Here is a 19,329-nt window from a genome sequence, read left to right on the forward strand (position 1 = left end):
CGGCAGAGACCGGCTAACGCGAAGGGTAAGGAACGTGTTTGTGTGTTATTCGTTGCGTGCGATCGCCAATGTTCGTCGCGCCTCTCGAATCGTCGCGAATCGATGCGAAACGATGTTTTCGAATCATTTTCAAACGTTTCGCGTCGTCCCGCGGCGTATTGCGAGTGTTTACGACGATTTTCGTTGCGCGAAAAGGGGGCGGGGCCCCTATGTTTCCGGCTCTCTCTACGGCAAACGGCGCATCGGACGCCGTCGACGAACCGAAAATAAGAATCTAGATGATGTAGGCTTTTGATCGATGGTTCGTTCGTTGTCGTACGTTGCGTCGTTAAGGCGCGGCGGCGTCGTAAAGGTGGGGTGATTTGGACGCACGCGAGTAGGTGTGTTTGTTTATTTGGCGCGTTTTTGAATTGAAATTTTGCAATTTTCGACACGGCTCCGAACAAGTTCGATAGAGTAGCGCATTGCGGTTCGATTGGTCGTGGTCCGGTCGTCGTGCGACGTTTCCTGGCGAAACGGCACGAGTTTTATCACGAATGAGAAAAATCGATTTTGTTTTTCGATTTACTCCGTCCCCTGATGGAATTCTTTCGTGCAAAGGAATTCTATTCGGTGGTAGATTAGGGACAAGAAATTTGGTGGCGATCGGCCAAATTTTTGGGTGGAATTTTCACCCAAATCGTTTTTTGGCTTTTTGTATATATTTGCGGCGTTCGCAAAGTGCCTTCCTGTGGTCGGATTCAGCCGAGATTTTTTATCTGATCTCTCCAGCGCCGGAATAATTGGTGGCCAAACTTTGGTTGCTATAGCAACCAAAAATTTTTTCTTTTTTTTTCTTTGACTCTATGTTATTGGATCTTCCCTTTCGTCAAGCGGGCCTGGAGGGCCGCGACAGGGCGACGGTATATGGGTGTTCATTGCTCGTTTGATTTTTTAGGGGGAAGTTTTCTGAGCGAAGAAGTTCGGAATGGAGTCAGATAAGTATTTTCGTAGCCTGCTACGTTGTGTGGGCTTTGGTTGTTGTGTATTTATAGGGGTGGATCAAACAAGGGGGGGTCGACACGATTAGGTAAGGATTGAAGTAGTCTCTAGCAGTATGACTGATTTTGATTTATTTTTACTAGGGGCGTTCAATTGGTAGGGAAAGGGCACCAAACTTGAGAGGAAGAAGAGGGGGATCGATGAAGAGAAGAAAGGAGCCCTCGGAGAGTTTATGGTAAGGGATATAGGTTCGTGTTCTGTCTTTGGGAATGTTTGTAACGTTTTTTCTCTAGGGGAACACGAGTGGAGAGGAAAGGAGAAGGGGAGGACACGACACGCGACGGAAACAGAAGGATGAGCGGAGAAGAAGGAAAATGGATCGATTGAAGGTATGTGGTGTATGTTTGATTTTGGTTGAGGAATTATTTTTAATTGAGTTCCTCTAGGAGCGTATAAACGGAAGGAGGAGGAGAGGAGAAGAACACGCGATGGAGACAGAAGTGCGAGCAAGGAAGAAGAAGGACGATGGATCGATCGTAGATACGGGTTATAGGTATGACTTTAGAGTTAGGTTCGATAGGGAGAGCTGGTGGTGGTTTAGAGAAATTTTTTGGCTATGTGGGAAGGGTTTATAAGGGCTTGGGGGGAGTCTAGGGAGATAGGGGTCGACCAATAGGTTTTTGGAAAATCTACGGTTACCATGGCAACGATGGGGTCCAGGTGAAGTTCGAACGCGTAGCTCGTTGAGAATCGATGCTTTTTGTGAGGAGGGCTAAAAGTCGTGAGGAGGAATAAATGTAGCCATTGTAGATGAAAAAAAATGACGCAATCTTTTTTTTGTAATTGTTGTTGTGAGATTCTCTAAAGTAACTGTTCTGACAGAGTAGCGTTCCTGAAATTAAATCAATCATTGACACGACTACTGTTGAAAATTCCCGTATACAATAGGAAAACGGCTTCTCGCTAAAAAAGCACGAAAAGAGGAGGAGCAGTACTCGTATGTCCCGTATAAAAATCGTGGCTCCTCCTCTTTTCTAGGTTTTTTAGCAAGAAGCCGTTTTCTTACTGTATACGGGAATTTTCAATGTTGGACAATACAGCAAAATCACGAGAGGTGCTTGAAACGAGAACGACGAACCTGTGCTACGATCGCTTGGAAAATCGTCAGAAAAGGGAGCCTGAGCCGTCGTTTGAGCCACGAGAGAACGAAGGAGGCCCTCACAGCGTTTTCAGCTTAAAAGAGTAAAGGACAGAGTCAAGCAGGAACCACGTGACCTGATGACGTTCCTGCTCATACGAATTTTATTGCGATTGCTACTGCAATATAGATTTCGTGAATCTAGCAAAAAAATTAAATAACCTACGGTACCTTTGCCTGCTGTCCATGAAGAAACATCGGAGCTTATGGCGTGTGCATGTAGAATGCATGAAACAAAATAACGTGGGAGGTAAACAGGGATCTACCCCACCGGCGAGGTAGTCCCCTGGCAAGGTCAAAGACTTTGAAAACTAAATTCCATCTTTAAAAAACGATACGTCTCCTCGATATTGACGACGGTTCGGAATGGGCGTTTCTCTGCATTTCCTGTAGGGAAAGATTCGTTGCCTAAAGGAGGGAGAAATAATAAATAAATTGTATTCAATTTATGGATTTCTTACCTCTAGTTTTTCTTGCTCTATTCGGTTCAGTTCTTTCAGCTGATGCTCACGGAAGGTCAGGTTTCTGAATCTTTCTATGTATTCCTATATGAAAATAACGAGTTTAATTAATTAATTAATTATTATGAATTTTTTATACTTCGTAATGTCGTTTTAATTTTGCTTCGAGTTTCTCGTATTCGTCCATGAATGCTGGTCTAAAAGTAGAGTTGAAAAATCGAATAGTTAAATTTTTTCATATGTTGATGTTCACATGACGTTTTGAAGGCTTTTGAGTCTCTTTTGGTTTCTCTCCAATTCTTGTTTTTTCTTTTCAATTCTCGCTTCTAAGTTCGCTTCGTCTCCCGCCAAATTTTCCAAACGATGAACAGACTCCCGAGTTTTCCCCTATCGAAAAGCTATTATTATACATTTAATTAAATATTAAATTTTCTTACGTGAACTTGATTAGAAGTACTGGTTTTCAATGCTCTCACAATTTTGTCTAATTCCAAGGATCGAGCAATAACAGCAACACGCATTTCCTAATTAATAAATTTATTATATAATTAATAATTCGTTATCTTTGTTACCTGTAATTCTACTTCCTGTTTGAGTAGAGCACTCAAACTTGATCCATGTTCTGTTATTTCAGAAGCTAATTGACGAACTAATTTTAGATCACTAGTCTAAAATAAATATTAATTAATTTTTAATTTAATTGATGAGATTTTTATTACTTTGCCAGTGATGTCAAATTGTTCAATTATTGCTGATTTTACGCCAGGACGATCATTCTGATTGGATCCCATTGCGTCATAAAGCATTGATGCTATTTTTAGAAGTTCTTTCACTGCATAACCGTCGGCTCCATAAAGTTTTTTCCCATTGAGTTTGATATGGGCTTTCGTTGCCTATAAAAGTAGTGACAAAGACGCAATATATCAAGATTGCGCACGCTCGTAACTATGAGTTACGGAGTAGGCGTGGCCTATAGACTCACAATGAACTGTGCGACGGATTTGATGAAAAGAACGCAATCTTGCTCCGTATCGGTGTCCATAGGGAGCTCAGCGTTTGGATCGTACCTAGAAGAGTCTATCGCGTGCGCGTTAGCAAGGCTTAGACGGCGGAATGACCTTCGAACGAGCCACTGAAGAATTTCGGAGACGAGAGCGAAACGAAATTCCTCTGACGCTTCACTCTCGCTGTCACGTGACTATAAACAAACTTATTAATTTTTATAAGTGATTTTTGCACACGTGACGTACATTTACCCATGACGTCATTGATGTCTTCAATTTGTGAACAAGTTCGTCCGTTTTTTCAGGAAGAGATTCAAATTCTTTCGTGCATGAAACCTTCACAAATAATGTATATAATTACGAAATTAATTAATTAATTTCAAGTGTGTTACCTTCCATTGTTGATATTGATTCAATGCCGTTTCTAAGGTGGGCGCTAAAATTATCAATAATTTAAGACGACTATGATTTAATTGAATGTAATAATACCCGGATCAACAATCCTGTTCCATCCTTTTGAGAAAGATAACAACAGATCCTTCGTTTCCTATTGAATTAATCATATCATTTATTTAATTATTGATTTTTAGTGACTTGAAGTTTTTGATGTCTCTCGTCCATTGACATCAAAGAGACGACGTTGAGAAATATTTGAAGAGAATTGACAAGATGAAGATGACTTTCGTCTCGACTCTTTATCATTGATTCCAATGAGGACTTGTCGTCACAGCAACCAATCTTTTGCTGAAGTTCCTTGAAAACGTTCAATTTCTCTTCCACCTGTAAAGAAATGAAAGTATAAATAAATAAATTCGTATATTGAACTTCTTTGAGAGTGGTCATGTGATCGGGGTCAATGACTTCTTCTCGATTGACGAGAACTTGATAGGCTTTTTCCAGTAAATCGAGATGTTTCTTCACACTTCTCCTTGTTCACACAAATCAATAAATATCTAATTGATACGATTATGTATTCGCGTTACCTTAGAGATGGTAACTCAGCAAGAAGGTCAGCCAATTTGTTGAACTTTATTAAAAGAAAATTATACTTACTTGTTCATTTCTATTTATTTATTTATTTACCTTTTCCGGAATAATGTTCTGCATCTGAGTTTGCAACAAAGCTTTCGACCTTTTCTCCCTCTAGACACACGTAATCAATTTTATTTAATTATGTATTCTATTAAATGCCTTGATTTCATTGCGGAAAATTTCTCTTTCCCACATCACTTTGCGAAGTACAGCTAAATTAAATTAATTAAATTAAGTTATTTGAAACAAGTCAGCTTGCAAACCAAATGCAGTGAGATCCAACTACAAAATTCAAATTAATTTTAATTAAATTAATTTTAATTAGTTACCTTGTGGGCGTGTCCTCTTTCAATCAACTGATTCGCCACATTGTTACCACGAGAAAAGAGCATACAAGGTATGATGTCACCTTTAATTAATTAATTAATTGATTAATTATATACAAATTCCAATAATTTACTCACATGGTGTGAAATAGCATTGGCTCGAAATGACGTCACCACTCATTGATTTTAACATTTCATACACCTAATGAAATCAATAAAATTTTCTCTTGATGACGTCATGATGATCATCAAACCTCTTCAGAATGCGTTTCCTCAATTTGAATTCCCGTCAAAAAATAACGTCTTGCGTACGCCGAAATCTGGCTGTACGATTCCGGAAGTACGACCAATTTCACGGATTCAATTTCCAATTCATTTCCGTAATCAATGTAAACGACTTTGTCCTAAAAACAAAATTAATAAAAAATTAAGCAATTAATGACGTCATAGTACCATTCCCGCTTCGGACTGTATCAATTTACAACGATACCAATTGGAATCTTCTTCAAACACGGGACCGTAGATCTAAAAAGAAGAAATTCTATTAATAATTCATTAATTAAAAACGCTATTTTACCTGTTCAACATCCGGGATTTGAACAGCGGCCGTTTTGGGACCCCAAGACTTCAAGCACTTTTGTAATTGTTGCAATTTCGACTCATCATTGGACATCTAAGAAAAGAGAGAATCAAAAGAAACTCCTTCTTCATTGTATCTTTCTTACTTGCGCCCAGAAACTGCAATTCGTCTCCACGCTCGTAATAATAAGCGACATCTTCTAAAATATACATGTACACTCGTCTATGCACGTGCAAGTCACGTGCCTCTGTGGATGGTTCCGCCGGCGCGGGAGACGCCGTTCCGCTTTGGTATTCGCCCCTTCGAACGACGATGACACTCGCACGTAGTCGAATAAAAACATTCGCGGCATCCTTGGAACGACACGGAACGCGAGCGATCTAGTATGAAAGAAATACGAGAACCAATGAGAAGGCGCCGCGCGGGTGCGTGGGAGGGGTCCTCACGCACCAGGAGAGGTCTTCTAGAAAACATCGTTCCACTGAGCGCGCGTTCGGCGCGTTCGGCTTCCTCGTCGTTCGGAAAGTGTAGGAATCTAAAAAAATGTCGACGATCGACGCGATCGCCTTTTTTTACGTACGCGTAGCCAGTAGTGCGTCCTTGACGTTTGTCCTTCCATGTAAGCGCATAGTGATTGATCGACGACACCTTGGCCTTTTTTTCGACGTGTCGAAGAACGTCGTTCTATAATTTTAGCAGTCGTCCTATCATCGTCGAGTATCCCATCCCTCACGTACTTTGCGAACATCCTCCGAAAGATTCCCCACGCGCAGATCGAATCCCGATTCGAGCTTTCCTTCGCTTGCACTCATGATTCGCTGCAAGGCGTAAGACTGCGAGGATCCGCGCGTGCGTAGGTGCGTGCGTGCGTGCGTGCGTACGATGACGTCGCACGGAGCTCCCCCGCAAGACATCACGTGATAGAAAAATGTATAAATAATTTTTTAGCGAAAACGACGCCGTCACCGAAGCATACGACGATCTTCTAAACACAGAAGTAAGAAATAGACTAAGTCCTTAGAGAGAACACTTGTAGCTCATTAGATTATAGTCAAACCCTATAGTATCTATAGTCTAACCAAAAGCCACACCCACACGCGCTCCATTTACTATCACCTCAACTACGAACGAAAAAAAAACCGGTGTAAAACGCGCGCGAAAAAAAGTCGTAAATCGTATATACAATTTTAAAATTAAAAAATTTTATTAATATCTATATGTCCCCGCCGCCGCCGCCGCGATTCCGATGTCCCTTTTTCGAGCGTCGATTGCCCTTGAGAATCCAGCAGCGGCCGCTCGTCGCAACGAACCACTTCGCGCTGTCTCAGGTTCCTAAAAGGGGGTCCCTAATTGATATGCTCCCTTGCGTGAGTGATTCAAAGATAATAATAATAATAATAATAATAATAATAATAATAATAAATAAATAATGCGTTGCTAGCTCACCTCTCCGGCACTCTTCCGGCCGCCTCTCCGATTCTTACGGGCAACGCCGTCGAGCGATCGCGTTCCTCATCCGGCGAGAGGCGTTTCGTTTTCCTGGATCTTTGTAGCGGAAATGAGGTCGAGGTATCGAATATCGCCCGCGCGAAACCCTTCGTGTTTAAAATAGCCACCCAATACGCGAGCGCGAAGCCTTTGGGAGCCCCTTACCGATATTCTGTGAATTCTCTCGCCGCAATGCGTGTTCTGGAGATGATAGAGGAGTTGGTAGCGCGCTCGAAACGTTTTGCTCGGTTCGGCGTGGGAACACGTTCGCCAGCAGCATCGGAAGCCGTCTGCGCCTTCGCCGAGGAGATTCCAAGCGCCAGGCGCGCACACGTGTTCTTCACGTGCATGAAGAGATCTCGCGACGAGGCGAACGCGTCGCGACAGTTCTTCCACTCGCATTCGTACGGCGGTCGAGATTAAACGTCGCCGGCTTTTTCGACGAGAATGTTCGTCCGATTTTGATCGTTTGTCGCGATCTTTCACGTTTTCCGCCTGTTGTCGGAACTGATGCTGCTATTAAAGTAGTCGCGCCGCTTCTTCATCTGGCGGCGCGGGAGCATCGAACGAAGGTATGGGTGGGGGCGCGGACGCGAATACTGTAGCTTTTTCCATGCAACAGTTGAACACGTTTCTCCTTACACTGCCAAGAACAGTACGAAAATCAAAAAAAAACGTGCTGAAGAATCTCGCCACTGACAACAGCCTTACTGTATGTGCCACGCACTTAATTAAAAAATGCAACTTGAAATGAAGTCCTTAACTCTGGTCCTTAGACTCTAACTCCTTAAATCTTTGACAAAAAATAGCCTTAGCTAATAATTAGAACTTCTTGAAATCGGTCGCCGGTTTACGTCTCAACGAGAGTACCGCACGGACTGACCGTCGCGCCAGCAAGGAGAGGACGGTATGAGTCGACAACAGGCATCTCTGATTCTGTTCGGGCGCGGCGGTACTCCTGGTAGAGCGTCGTCGGGTAGATAATGCCGTCGCTACGAACGAGCAAAATCGGCACCCGGCGAAGGCGTACAGCCGACGGAGGAGGCACGACGTACAGAAGCAACGTCGGGCTTCTGCACGGTTGGGGAGAGGGGAAGGAGGAAAGGCAAAACTTTCGTTTTCAAAGACATTCGCAAGAGCCGGAACAGGAGGTGGGAACGGGGTTCACATGGCCAGATTGGGGTCAAGTTTTTAAACAAAAAGCACCACAGCTTAAAAATAGATGACCCGGAACTCTCAAGCCGACGGCCTATCTATGCAACATATCTACCGCAATTCAAGACCGTAAGATAACCCTTGGGGAGCCCTGAACTAGACATTCAAGGCCTCTAGCGAAACCGACTCTCCAGACTTGATTCAGTGCCGAGAGAACATCCGCTCAATTTCTATTGTTCCCAAGCCCGGAACCGAGAGTTACTAGACTAGGAGAGCTAAGGGCATTGTGGCCTAGAACGGTTCCTATCTAAGTAAGTAGGACCACTCGGTGTCTCCTTACAGTAGTTCGGAAAAGTCAAAACATGGATATGCAAAGAGGAGGGGAGGGGAACTTAGGGGGGGCGAAAGGACGTCTCTCACCTGAACCACGTCTCCGCCTCCGCTTCGCCAATCCACACCTTGAGGTCGGGAGTAAAATATTCGCCGCTGATCTCCATCATATTCACCTCCGATCCGCCACCGTTCATCTACGACACCGACAAAATAAAAATAAAAAAATCATCAAAGTTCGTCGTTTATGCGCTCAACGTACGGAAGTGGCCGTGGCGCAAGGGCACGGGGTGACGGGAGTGGGCACTGGGCCCATTCCCTCACAGAACGTGTACTCCGCTTGATCTGGAATAAAAGGAACTCAAGCGTTGCCATGGATACCGAAGGGGACGCGTCGACTTGGCTACTACTATCCGCTTCTCTTAGCAGCGAATAATCAAATTGGGCCCATTTCCCAGGATTACATATCTCCCACGGAGAATCGAATACACAACTGCAAAAGTCACAGCAGATCACTATCTGGACACGCTTAGACCACGCTTCGGTGGCCCGCATGGAAATGAGCACGAGGCCTTCTCACGGGTTCGCGTAAGGGAAACCGTCCTCCAACTCAAGAGGGGGCGAATTCATTAACTCATTTATGTATACCTGTGCTAATTATGGTCCACGAAGCACCGTCGTTGATCATCTCTTTTGCGGGTTCCTTGGGACAAGGGGTAGCCTGAATAGAATAGATATCTCTAATAGAAACGAACAAAGGCTCGTGTTCCTATTACTTGAAATTGAATGATTCGATCCTGCGACCGGCAGAGATACATGCGCTCGGTGTCCTTCATATAGAAAGCGACCTGATTGGGTGAGAAAGAAAGAAAAGTCGGTTGGCACCGTGAGAAACGATCCGACTTCGCGAGGAAGTGAAAGAGACTCGCCTTGTGGAGCTGAGAAACCGGATCATCAGCATCGAGTAGAGCAGTCTGTTTGTCCACCTTGCGAATGACCTAAAGAAAGAACATACATGTATTAATGGAAGCCACTGGAGGGGAAAAAAGGAAAACAGAACGAATTATACCAATAGAGGCAGAGCCACTCCAGTCATCTTGCAGACGAGCTTCACCGTTTGACCGTAGTGAACGAATCCATCGAGAACGGCGAAGTCTTCACCCTCAGTTTCATTTTCATCGACTTCAGGGAGAGAGAGAAAAAGGAGTCAGGTCTTCGCGCTTCCCCAATTCTAGCCTATCATACCGGGGTAAATAGTAAAGGCTCCCCATTGCTGACTGCTCGCGTGGAAATTCTTTCCCTCGACGTGAAGATATCGAGTGCTGACCGTCTGCGATCGGAGTCGACTGAACAGGGCCACTTGGGATCCGGACGGAAAACAAACTGAAGAAAATTCAATTAATTAAAAAAAATCATCAAAAACCGTATTCCCACGCGCTCACGTTCGATATTCTTGAGCGACTGATTCTTGAGCGACTGTGGCTTTTTCAACGGCTTCGAAATGACCTTGATTCGACGCGAGTGAAAAACGCCTATCCCCTTTCCGTTGCTTTGGAACATCTTCACGAGCAAATTGAACTGCTTTCGCCCTTCGGCGGCCGGTATGAAGAGCTTCGCCGCGCCGTAGCCCTTCGCAAAAAAAAGAAGAGATGGAGTCAGCGAAAAGTACACAAAAGCGGGAGACCGCGCCCACGAATTTTCTCACGTTCTTCAAATTGAGCGGTGTCATGTCCAGACTGCAATTATCGATTCCGATGAATCCGCACGGGTCCTTCGGATCGGTCGAAGCGGAGGCGGTTGCGGCGGAGGCGGTGGCGGCGGCGGCGACGGTGGCGACCGCCGATCCGTCCGCTCCTTTATTGCCTAATTTCCATCCGTTCCCGACGATATGGACGCACGGCGGCGGGCAGAAGAAGCGTTTCTCGTTGCCGTACGATTTTTGGACGACTTTCGTGTGAAATACGATGACTTTTTGATGATTGCGCTTCGTTAGGTAGCGATGCATCGCCTCGCGAGTCAATTTCTTCGCATAAGCGGCGTACATGGGGCTAAAGAGGAGCGAATCGATGTCAATTTGGGGAGTGACGAAAGGATATTTCTCACATTGATCCGTCGTGGGACACGGTAGAGGGGGGCGACTCGATGGCGAATGAGGAGTCGCGCTGTTCATCGCCGAACGAGGATAGGGAAACGCCGTCGCTCCGACGCCAATAGAGTCCGTGCCCAACGTTGCGGGACTCGGCGGGATTCCACGGGGGGTAATAACCAACTGCTGCGGCGAAAATAAAAGGACAAAAGCTTATGTTATCCACAAGGACGCGCGCTACAAACATGGGAAGTGAAACGGAAATAGGTGTACGTACCGTAAGGCGACGGATAGGATGAATAGGCCGAGCGTCGCGCAGCCGAATTCGTGCCTTTGACTGATGAAGGACTCCTGTTCATTGCTGCTCCAATTGCAGCCCAGTCATTCCCATGTTTCTGTCTAAATCGAAGAAAAAAAAACCGTTGCAAGAAAAAAAGCCGGGAGCCTTCCAGACAAAAACCGACTGTTTCAATTTGTTCACTTCCGGCGTATACCTAAAAATAACAGTATAAAATAAAAAAACTTTCGACAAATCCATCTGCAGTCAACTCACTTTCCAAGAGAGTTTTTCTTATCATAGACTTGTAGCACCTTTTTGTAGACAGAATACAGTGACTTTGTGATGCCACGTGCTACAACAATAACAGAACAGTTTTGGGAAAGTTTTATATTGACTTTTTCTATACCGATTGCCCTGTAAAAAGCGCTTCTTTCCTCCTTTGGCCTATCCAAAATGACCTCGACGCTCGCTATATTGTTAGTCTTCAAATACTCTTCAATGTTTCTCTTAAATATGTCATTCTCCTGCTTGGACAAATCATCCTTTTCATCGTTCGGTGAAAACAAGCACTGATTAATAATCTCCGGCTGCTGTTGCTGTGGCTGCTGTCTCGCCTGCGACGAGTCATCAGTATTGATTGCAGCGAGAGTGATCTGTCCTCCGCTTCCATCATCGACCCCGCTCGCGCTCGTCGCTTGACTTCCATCTGCCGACGTCAAGACAACCGTCGTGAAGCCCGCCGTCGCGGCAGCGGCAACTTGAGCGGCGATATCCCCGGATGTAGTCGACGTTCCGGTAATGGATTCGAAAACGCCGCCGGCGCCGCTCGCCGAACTTGTCGTAGCCAACGTCTCTGACGTTGTAGGCTGATCGCTTTGAACGACGAGCTGGTGCTGATCGTTCGCTAGTGGGATGAGCGCGGGGATGGGAAATTCGCCACTGTCATTTTTTGCGCGTTTAGCGTCGCTTTGCGCGCCGGCGTCGGATCGCTTTCCTGTAACGATTGGTTTCTGAATGAAATGCGAACGGTCGATTTTCGGTTTTTTCCTGCTCGTGACGACGCTCTCTGCGATGATGATTGTTTCGCCGCTCGTTCCTTGGCTCGGGGCGCCATCGACTTTTTGATGATTGCCCTCCGTAGGGTAGCGATGGATCGCCTCTTGAGTCCAATCGGCGGCGTAGATGGGGCTAAAGAGAGGATCGAATCGGTGTCAATTGGGGAGTGACGAAAGGGTCTATCTCACTTTGATCCGTCGTGGGACACGGTAGAGGGGGGCGACTCGATGGCGAATGTGGAGTCGCGCTGTTCATCGCCGAACGAGGATAGGGAAACGCCGTCGTTCCGATACCAATTGAGTCCGTGCCCAACGTTGCGGGACTCGGCGGGATTCCACGGGGGGTAATAACCAACTGCTGCGGCGAAAATAATAAAAGGACAAAAGCTTATGTTAATCCACAAGGACGCGCGCTACAAACAGGGGAAGTGAAACGGAAATAGGTGTACGTACCGTAAGGCGACGGACGGGGTGAATAGGCCGAGCGTCGCGCAACCGAATTCGATCGTTGATACGGATCTTCGAACGGATTGTGCCCAGTTGCCGCGTACCGATTCGTCGTGTACGGATGAGCTGCCGCCGTCGAAGTCGTAGCCGACGTCTCTGACGTTGTAGGCTGATCGCTTTGAACGACGAGCTGGTGCTGATCGTTTGCTAGTGGGACGAGCGCGGGGATGGGAAATTCGCCACTGCCATTTTTTGCGCGTTTAGCGTCGCTTTGCGCGCCGGCGTCGGATCGCTTTCCTGTAACGATTGGTTTCTGAATGAAATGCGAACGGTCGATTTTCGGTTTTTTCCTACTCGTGACGACGCTCTCTGCGATGATGATTGTTTCGCCGCTCGTTCCTTGGCTCGGGGCGCCATCGACTTTTTGATGATTGCCCTCCGTAGGGTAGCAATGGATCGCCTCTTGAGTCCAATCGGCGGCGTAGATGGGGCTAAAGAGAGGATCGAATGGGTGTCAATTGGGGAGTGACGAAAGGGTATATCTCACTTTGATCCGTCGTGGGACACGGTAGAGGGGGGCGACTCGATGGCAAATGAGGAGTCGCGCTGTTCATCGCCGAACGAGGATAGGGAAACGCCGTCGTTCCGATACCAATTGAGTCCGTGCCCAACGTTGCGGGACTCGGCGGGATTCCACGGGGGGTAATAACCAACTGCTGCAGCGAAAATAAAAATAAAAGGACAAAAGCTTATGTTAATCCACAAGGACGCGCGCTACAAACAGAAGTGAAACGGAAATAGGTGTACGTACCGTAAGGCGACTGATAGGGTGAATAGGCCGAGCGTCGCGCAACCGAATTCGATCGTTGATACGGATCTTCGAACGGATGATGTGAATAGGCCGAGCGTTGCGCACCCGAATTCGATCGTTGATACGGATCTTCGAACGGATTGTGCCCAGTTGCCGCGTACGGATTCGTCGTGTACGGATGAGCAGCCGCCGTCGAAGTCGTGGCGTGCGCGGCGCCAGCGCAGCTAAGGTAGGGGTAATCGTACGATTCGTAGGCTGCTGCAGCAGCGGCGACGGTAGTCGTTTCGTTTTCCGTCGTCGTCGGTGCGGCAGCGGCGGCTGCGACGGCTGCGGCAGCAGTCGTCGGAGTGTTGTCGTCGCTCATTGTAGTGGGCAGGCCGATCTGCAAAACGTACACGGTAATTTGCGTGAGCGACGGGAAAAATTCGTTCGTTCGTGCAGACGAGAAAAAAACGCTGGCTTTGGTGCGCGCGACGCAGAACTGAGCCGCGAAAGCCTCGAATGCGAGAGCCTATAAAGCCGCGTTCATGGGAATCGTTCGCTGGTGAGGTTTCTCGCGGGCGCGCGATCGACAGCTATCGCCTCGTAGACGTGATCCCTCTTCCCATTGGACGCGCGACATCCGAAAAATCGCGTTGACTCGCCTGAGAACACGGATCTTCCCAGTCGTACGTCAGTCGACTGCCTTGAGCGCCGCTTGGAGACCACTTCGCTGGAGGCGCTTGCATCGGCGAAGCCAATCGTCGCTATGAGCGTACGCTTCCTTTTTTATTCGTCGGACGATTGCCTGATGAGAAATGAACTGTAGTGCACTTGCGTTACGTCACAAAGCCCACGTACCCGTATTTCCGCACGGCAAACGCGGATAAGTAACCACCTTTTTTACGTGCGTACAGAACTTCGCCATGAATGAATGAAACCTTTTTTTGGTATCGCGATTTCATATCGTCGGGGAGAGACTACTAGCCACACTAAAATTTGTCCTGCGGAAATACGGGTTTGGGCATAAATACGTCATTTTGTGACGTAAACGCAAGTGCTCTATAAGCTGTTTGTTGCTCAGCCCCGTGGCTTCGCCTAACGCTCGCGAGCGCGTTAGTCCTCCACGTCAGCGTTAGGCTAGATAGGGCGAAAATGAGAGCGGAAAGAATTTTATTTTTAATAAAAATATGAAAAAAAATTGTGCATAGTTTATGTTCGGGCAGTTTTGGTGCACTAGGGTCTTGCCCAGGACCCTGGAGGAGCATTTTTTTGTGACGGCGTCGTGCTCAGGGCACCGGAGCAGTTTTATGACGTCATACCCAGGACGCTCTCCCTAAAGAATAAGAATGTGAAACTGAAAAAGAAAAGACAGTTATCATACGGCGCTCTTTAGTGCTTGTCGCTTGCCGTCTTTGCTACATGTATGCCTCCTTATTGATTTTTCCCACTTGTTGCAGTTTTTCTCTCTGCTGTGTAGCAGCCTGTCCCAGGAGTAATCCAAGATTAGTCAGTCGCGGATGACGTCATTTGCTTGCTTGGACCACTTCCGGGGGGAGTTGCTGTTGCAATTGAGCAGTCATTTCCGCTCTCGGGCAACTTTGGATTTCCCAAAATCATTAAATGTCACCCAAGGACTCATCTCCGCCAGAGTACACTTCCTAACGCTTCTCTCCTGTAATAAATTACAGCGAAATTACAGGGGGTTAGCCAACAAGTCTCTCCTGTAATAAATTACAACGAAATTACAGGGGCTAACCAACGGGTCTCTCCTGTAATAAACTACAGCGAAATTACAGGGGGCTAGCCAACGGGTCTCTCCTGTAATAAATTACAGCGAAATTACAGAGGCTAGCCAACGGGTCTCTCCTGTAATAAATTACAGCGAAATTACAGGGGGTTAGCCAACAAGTCTCTCCTTTAATAAATTACAGCGAAATTACAGGGGATAGCCAACGCATCTCTCCTGTAATAAACTACAGCAAAATTACAGGGGCTAGCAAACGGATCTCTCCTGTAATAAATTGCAGCGAAATTACAGGGACTAGCCAAGGAGTCTCCCCTGTAATAAATTACAGCGAAATTACAGGGGCTAGCTAACGGGACTCTCCTGTAATAAATTACAGCGAAATTACAGGGGCTAGCAAATGGATCTCTCCTGTAATAAATGACAGCGAAATTACAGGGACTAGCCAACGGGTCTCTCCTGTAATAAATTACAGCAAAATTACAGGGGCTAGCTAACGGGTCTCTCCTGTAATAAATTACAGCGAAATTACAGGGGCTAGCAAATGGATCTCTCCTGTAATAAATGACAGCGAAATTACAGGGGCTAGCAAACGGATCTCCTGTAATAAATTACAGCGAAATTACAGGAGGTTAGCCAACGGGTCTCTACTGTAATAAATTACAGCGAAATTACAGGGGATAGCCAACGCGTCTCTCCTGTAATAAACTACAGCAAAATTACAGGGGCTAGCAAACGGATCTCTCCTGTAATAAATTACAGCGAAAATACAGGGGCTAGCCAAAGGGTCTCTCCTGTAATAAATTACAGCGAAATTACCGGGGCTAACCAACGGGTCTCTCCTGTAATAAACTACAGCGAAATTAAAGAAGCTAGTCAACGGGTCTCTCATGTAATAAATTACAGCGAAATTACAGGGGCTAGCCAACGGGTCTCTCCTGTAATAAATTACAGCGAAAATACAGGGGCTAGCCAAAGGGTCTCTCCTGTAATAAATTACAGCGAAATTACAGGGGCTAGCCAACGAGTCTCTCACGTAATAAATTACAGCGAAATTAGAGAAGCTAGTCAACGGGTCTCTCATGTAATAAATTACAGCGAAATTATAGGGGCTAGCCAAAGGGTCTCTCCTGTAATAAATTACAGCGAAATTACAGGGGCTAGCCAACGAGTCTCTCACGTAATAAATTACAGCGAAATTAGAGAAGCTAGTCAACGGGTCTCTCATGTAATAAATTACAGCGAAATTATAGGGGCTAGCAAACGGATCTCCTGTAATAAATTACAGCGAAATTACAGGAGGTTAGCCAACGGGTCTCTACTGTAATAAATTACAGCGAAATTACAGGGGATAGCCAACGCGTCTCTCCTGTAATAAACTACAGCAAAATTACAGGGGCTAGCAAACGGATCTCTCCTGTAATAAATTACAGCGAAATTACAGGGGCTAGCAAATGGATCTCTCCTGTAATAAATTACAGCGAAAATACAGGGGCTAGCCAAAGGGTCTCTCCTGTAATAAATTACAGCGAAATTAACGGGGCTAACCAACGGGTCTCTCCTGTAATAAACTACAGAGAAATTAGAGAAGCTAGTCAACGGGTCTCTCATGTAATAAATTACAGCGAAATTACAGGGGCTAGCCAACGGGTCTCTCCTGTAATAAATTACAGCGAAAATACAGGGGCTAGCCAAAGGGTCTCTCCTGTAATAAATTACAGCAAAATTACAGAGGCTAGCAAACGGGTCTCTCCTGTAATAAATTACAGCGAAATTACAGGGGCTAGAAAACGGATCTCTCCTGTAATAAATTACAGCGAAATTACAGGGGCTAGCAAACGGATCTCTCCTGTAATAAATTACAGCGAAATTACAGGGACTAGCAAACGGGTCTCTCCTGTAATAAATTACAGCAAAATTACAGAGGCTAGCAAACGGGTTTCTCCTGTAATAAATTACAGCGAAATTACAGGGGCTAGAAAACGGATCTCTCCTGTAATAAATTACAGCGAAATTACAGGGGCTAGCCAAAGGGTCTCTCCTGTAATAAATTACAGCGAAATTTAAGGGGCTAGCCAACGGGTCTCTCCTGTAATAAATTACAGCGAAATTAGAGGAGGTTAGCAAACGGATCTCTCCTGTAATAAATTACAGCGAAATTACAGGGGCTAGCAAATGGATCTCTCCTGTAATAAATTACAGCGAAATTACAGGGGCTAGCCAACGGGTCTCTCCTGTAATAAATTACAGCGAAATTACAGGGGTTAGCCAACGGGTCTCTCCTGTAATAAATTACAGCGAAATTACAGGAGCTAGCCAACGGGTCTCTCCTGTAATCAATTACAGCAAAATTACAGGGGCTAGCCAAAGAGTCTCTCATGTAATAAATTAGAGCGAAATTAGAGAAGCTAGTCAAAGGGTCTCTCATGTAATAAATTACAGCGAAATTACAGGAGCTAGCCAACGGGTCTCTCCTGTAATAAATTACAGCGAAATTACAGAAGCTAGTCAACGGGTCTCTCCTGTAATAAATTAGAGCGAAATTAGAGAAGCTAGTCAACGGGTCTCTCATGTAACAAATTACAGCAAAATTACAGGGGCTAGCCAACGGGTCTCTCCTGTAGTAAATTAAAGCGAAATTACAGAGGCTAGCCAAAGGTTCTCTCCTGTAATAAATTACAGCGAAATGACAGAAGCTAGTCAACGGGTCTCTCCTGTAATAAATTAGAGCGAAATTAGAGAAGCTAGTCAACGAGTCTCTCATGTAATAAATTACAGCGAAATTACAGAAGCTAGTCAACGGGTCTCTCCTGTAATAAACTACAGCGAAATTACAGGGGCTAGCCAACGGGTCTCTCCTATAATAAATTACAGCGAAATTACAGGGGCTAGCCAACGGGTCTCTCCTGTAATAAATTACAGCGAAATTACAGGGGCTAGCCAACGGGTCTCTCCTGTAATAATTTACAGCGAAATTACAGGGGCTAGCCAAGGGGTCTCTCCTGAAATAAATCACAGCGAAATTACAGGGGCTAGCCAACGGGTCTCTCCTGTAATAAATTAAAGCGAAATTACAGGGGATAGCAAACGGGTCTCTCCTGTAATAAATGACGCGCGAAATTACAGGGGCTAGCCAAAGAGTCTCTCATGTAATAAATTAGAGCGAAATTAGAGAAGCTAGTCAACGGGTCTCTCATGTAATAAATTACAGCGAAATTACAGGGGCTAGCCAACAAGTCTCTCCTGTAATAAATTACAGCGAAATTACAGGGGATAGCCAACGGGTCTCTCCTGTAATAATTTACAGCGAAATTACAGGGACTAGCCAAGGCGTCTCTCCTGTAATAAATTACAGCGAAATTAAAGGGGGTTAGCCAACAAGTCTCTCCTGTAATAAATTACAGCGAAATTAGAGGAGGTTAGCGAACGCGTCTCTCCAGTAGTAAACTACAGCGAAATTACAGGGGCTAGCAAATGGATCTCTCCTGTAATAAATTACAGCGAAATTACAGGGGCCAGCAAACGGATCTCTCCTGTAATAAATTAGAGCGAAATTAGAGAAGCTAGCCAACGGGTCTCTCCTGTAATGAATTACAGCAAAATTAAGAGGGCTAACAAACGGGTATCTCCTGTAATAAACTACAGAAAAATTACAGGGGCTCGCCAACGGGTCTCTCCTGTAATAAATTACAGCGAAATTACAGGGGCTAGCTAACGGGTCTCTCCTGTAATAAACTACAGCAAAATTACAGGGGCTAGCCAACGAGTCTCTTATGTAATAAATTACAGCGAAATTACAGAGGCTAGCCAACGGGTCTCTCCTGTAATAAATTACAACGAAATTAAGAGGGCTAACCAACAAGTCTCTCCTGTAATAAAGTACAGCGAAATTACAGGGGATAGCCAACGCATCTCTCCTGTAATAAACTACAGAAATTACAGGGGCTAGCCAACGGGTCTCTCCTGTAATAAATTACAGCGAAATTACAGAGGCTAGCCAAAGGTTCTCTCCTGTAATAAATTACAGCGAAATTACAGGGCTAACCAAACGGGTCTCGCCTGTAATAAATGACAGCGAAATTACAGGGGCTAGCTAACGGGTCTCTCCTGTAATAAATGACAGCGAAATTACAGGGGCTAGAAAACGGATCTCTCCTGTAATAAATTACAGCGAAAATACAGGGGCTAGCCAACAAGTCTCTCCTGTAATAAATTACAGCGAAATTACAGAAGCTAGTCAACGGGTCTCTCCTGTAATAAATTAGAGCGAAATTAGAGAAGCTAGTCAACGGGTCTCTCATGTAATAAATTACAGCGAAATTACAGGGGCTAGCCAACGGGTCTCACCTGTAATAAATTACAGCGAAAT

General features: G+C 45.5%; 3 protein-coding genes across 3 annotated transcripts in view; all 3 read right to left on the reverse strand.

The window, feature by feature from the left end:
- Nucleotides 1-2,376: 2,376 nt before the first annotated feature.
- On the reverse strand, nt 2,377-6,428 carry LOC136188137 (putative leucine-rich repeat-containing protein DDB_G0290503). Its single transcript, XM_065975864.1, has 28 exons — nt 6,320-6,428; nt 6,163-6,266; nt 6,033-6,117; nt 5,828-5,962; nt 5,728-5,781; nt 5,580-5,675; nt 5,456-5,527; nt 5,257-5,406; nt 5,141-5,204; nt 5,006-5,085; nt 4,940-4,958; nt 4,836-4,888; nt 4,728-4,787; nt 4,628-4,671; nt 4,470-4,572; nt 4,239-4,424; nt 4,134-4,191; nt 4,037-4,080; nt 3,891-3,980; nt 3,759-3,838; nt 3,623-3,707; nt 3,360-3,533; nt 3,213-3,308; nt 3,078-3,164; nt 2,894-3,027; nt 2,780-2,837; nt 2,641-2,724; nt 2,377-2,587 (listed from the first exon to the last, which is right to left on the reverse strand). The coding sequence occupies exons 1-28, from the start codon at nt 6,392-6,394 to the stop codon at nt 2,504-2,506; spliced, it is 2,454 nt and encodes an 817-aa protein (XP_065831936.1). The 5' UTR covers nt 6,395-6,428; the 3' UTR covers nt 2,377-2,503.
- A 1,282-nt stretch (nt 6,429-7,710) lies between these two features.
- Nucleotides 7,711-13,613, reverse strand: LOC136188132 (uncharacterized). Its single transcript, XM_065975859.1, has 20 exons — nt 13,235-13,613; nt 12,971-13,139; nt 12,778-12,914; nt 12,430-12,720; nt 12,166-12,334; nt 11,328-12,109; nt 11,195-11,273; nt 11,106-11,135; nt 10,919-11,040; nt 10,659-10,827; nt 10,261-10,603; nt 9,998-10,184; nt 9,801-9,938; nt 9,625-9,737; nt 9,485-9,553; nt 9,332-9,403; nt 9,204-9,276; nt 8,818-8,900; nt 8,646-8,752; nt 7,711-8,143 (listed from the first exon to the last, which is right to left on the reverse strand). Exons 1-20 carry the CDS (start codon nt 13,596-13,598, stop codon nt 7,921-7,923), a joined length of 3,720 nt encoding a protein of 1,239 aa, XP_065831931.1. The 5' UTR covers nt 13,599-13,613; the 3' UTR covers nt 7,711-7,920.
- Nucleotides 13,614-14,378: 765 nt separating this feature from the next.
- The window catches only part of LOC136188577 (uncharacterized), a 34,234-nt gene continuing 29,283 nt past the window's right edge, over nt 14,379-19,329 (reverse strand). The window contains exon 15 of the mRNA XM_065976308.1: nt 14,379-14,888. The gene's annotated coding sequence lies outside the window, so the exon portion shown is untranslated. The remainder of the gene's footprint in view (nt 14,889-19,329) is intronic.

This window comes from Oscarella lobularis, chromosome 6 (genome assembly GCF_947507565.1).
Source record: "Oscarella lobularis chromosome 6, ooOscLobu1.1, whole genome shotgun sequence".
NCBI lineage: Eukaryota > Metazoa > Porifera > Homoscleromorpha > Homosclerophorida > Oscarellidae > Oscarella > Oscarella lobularis.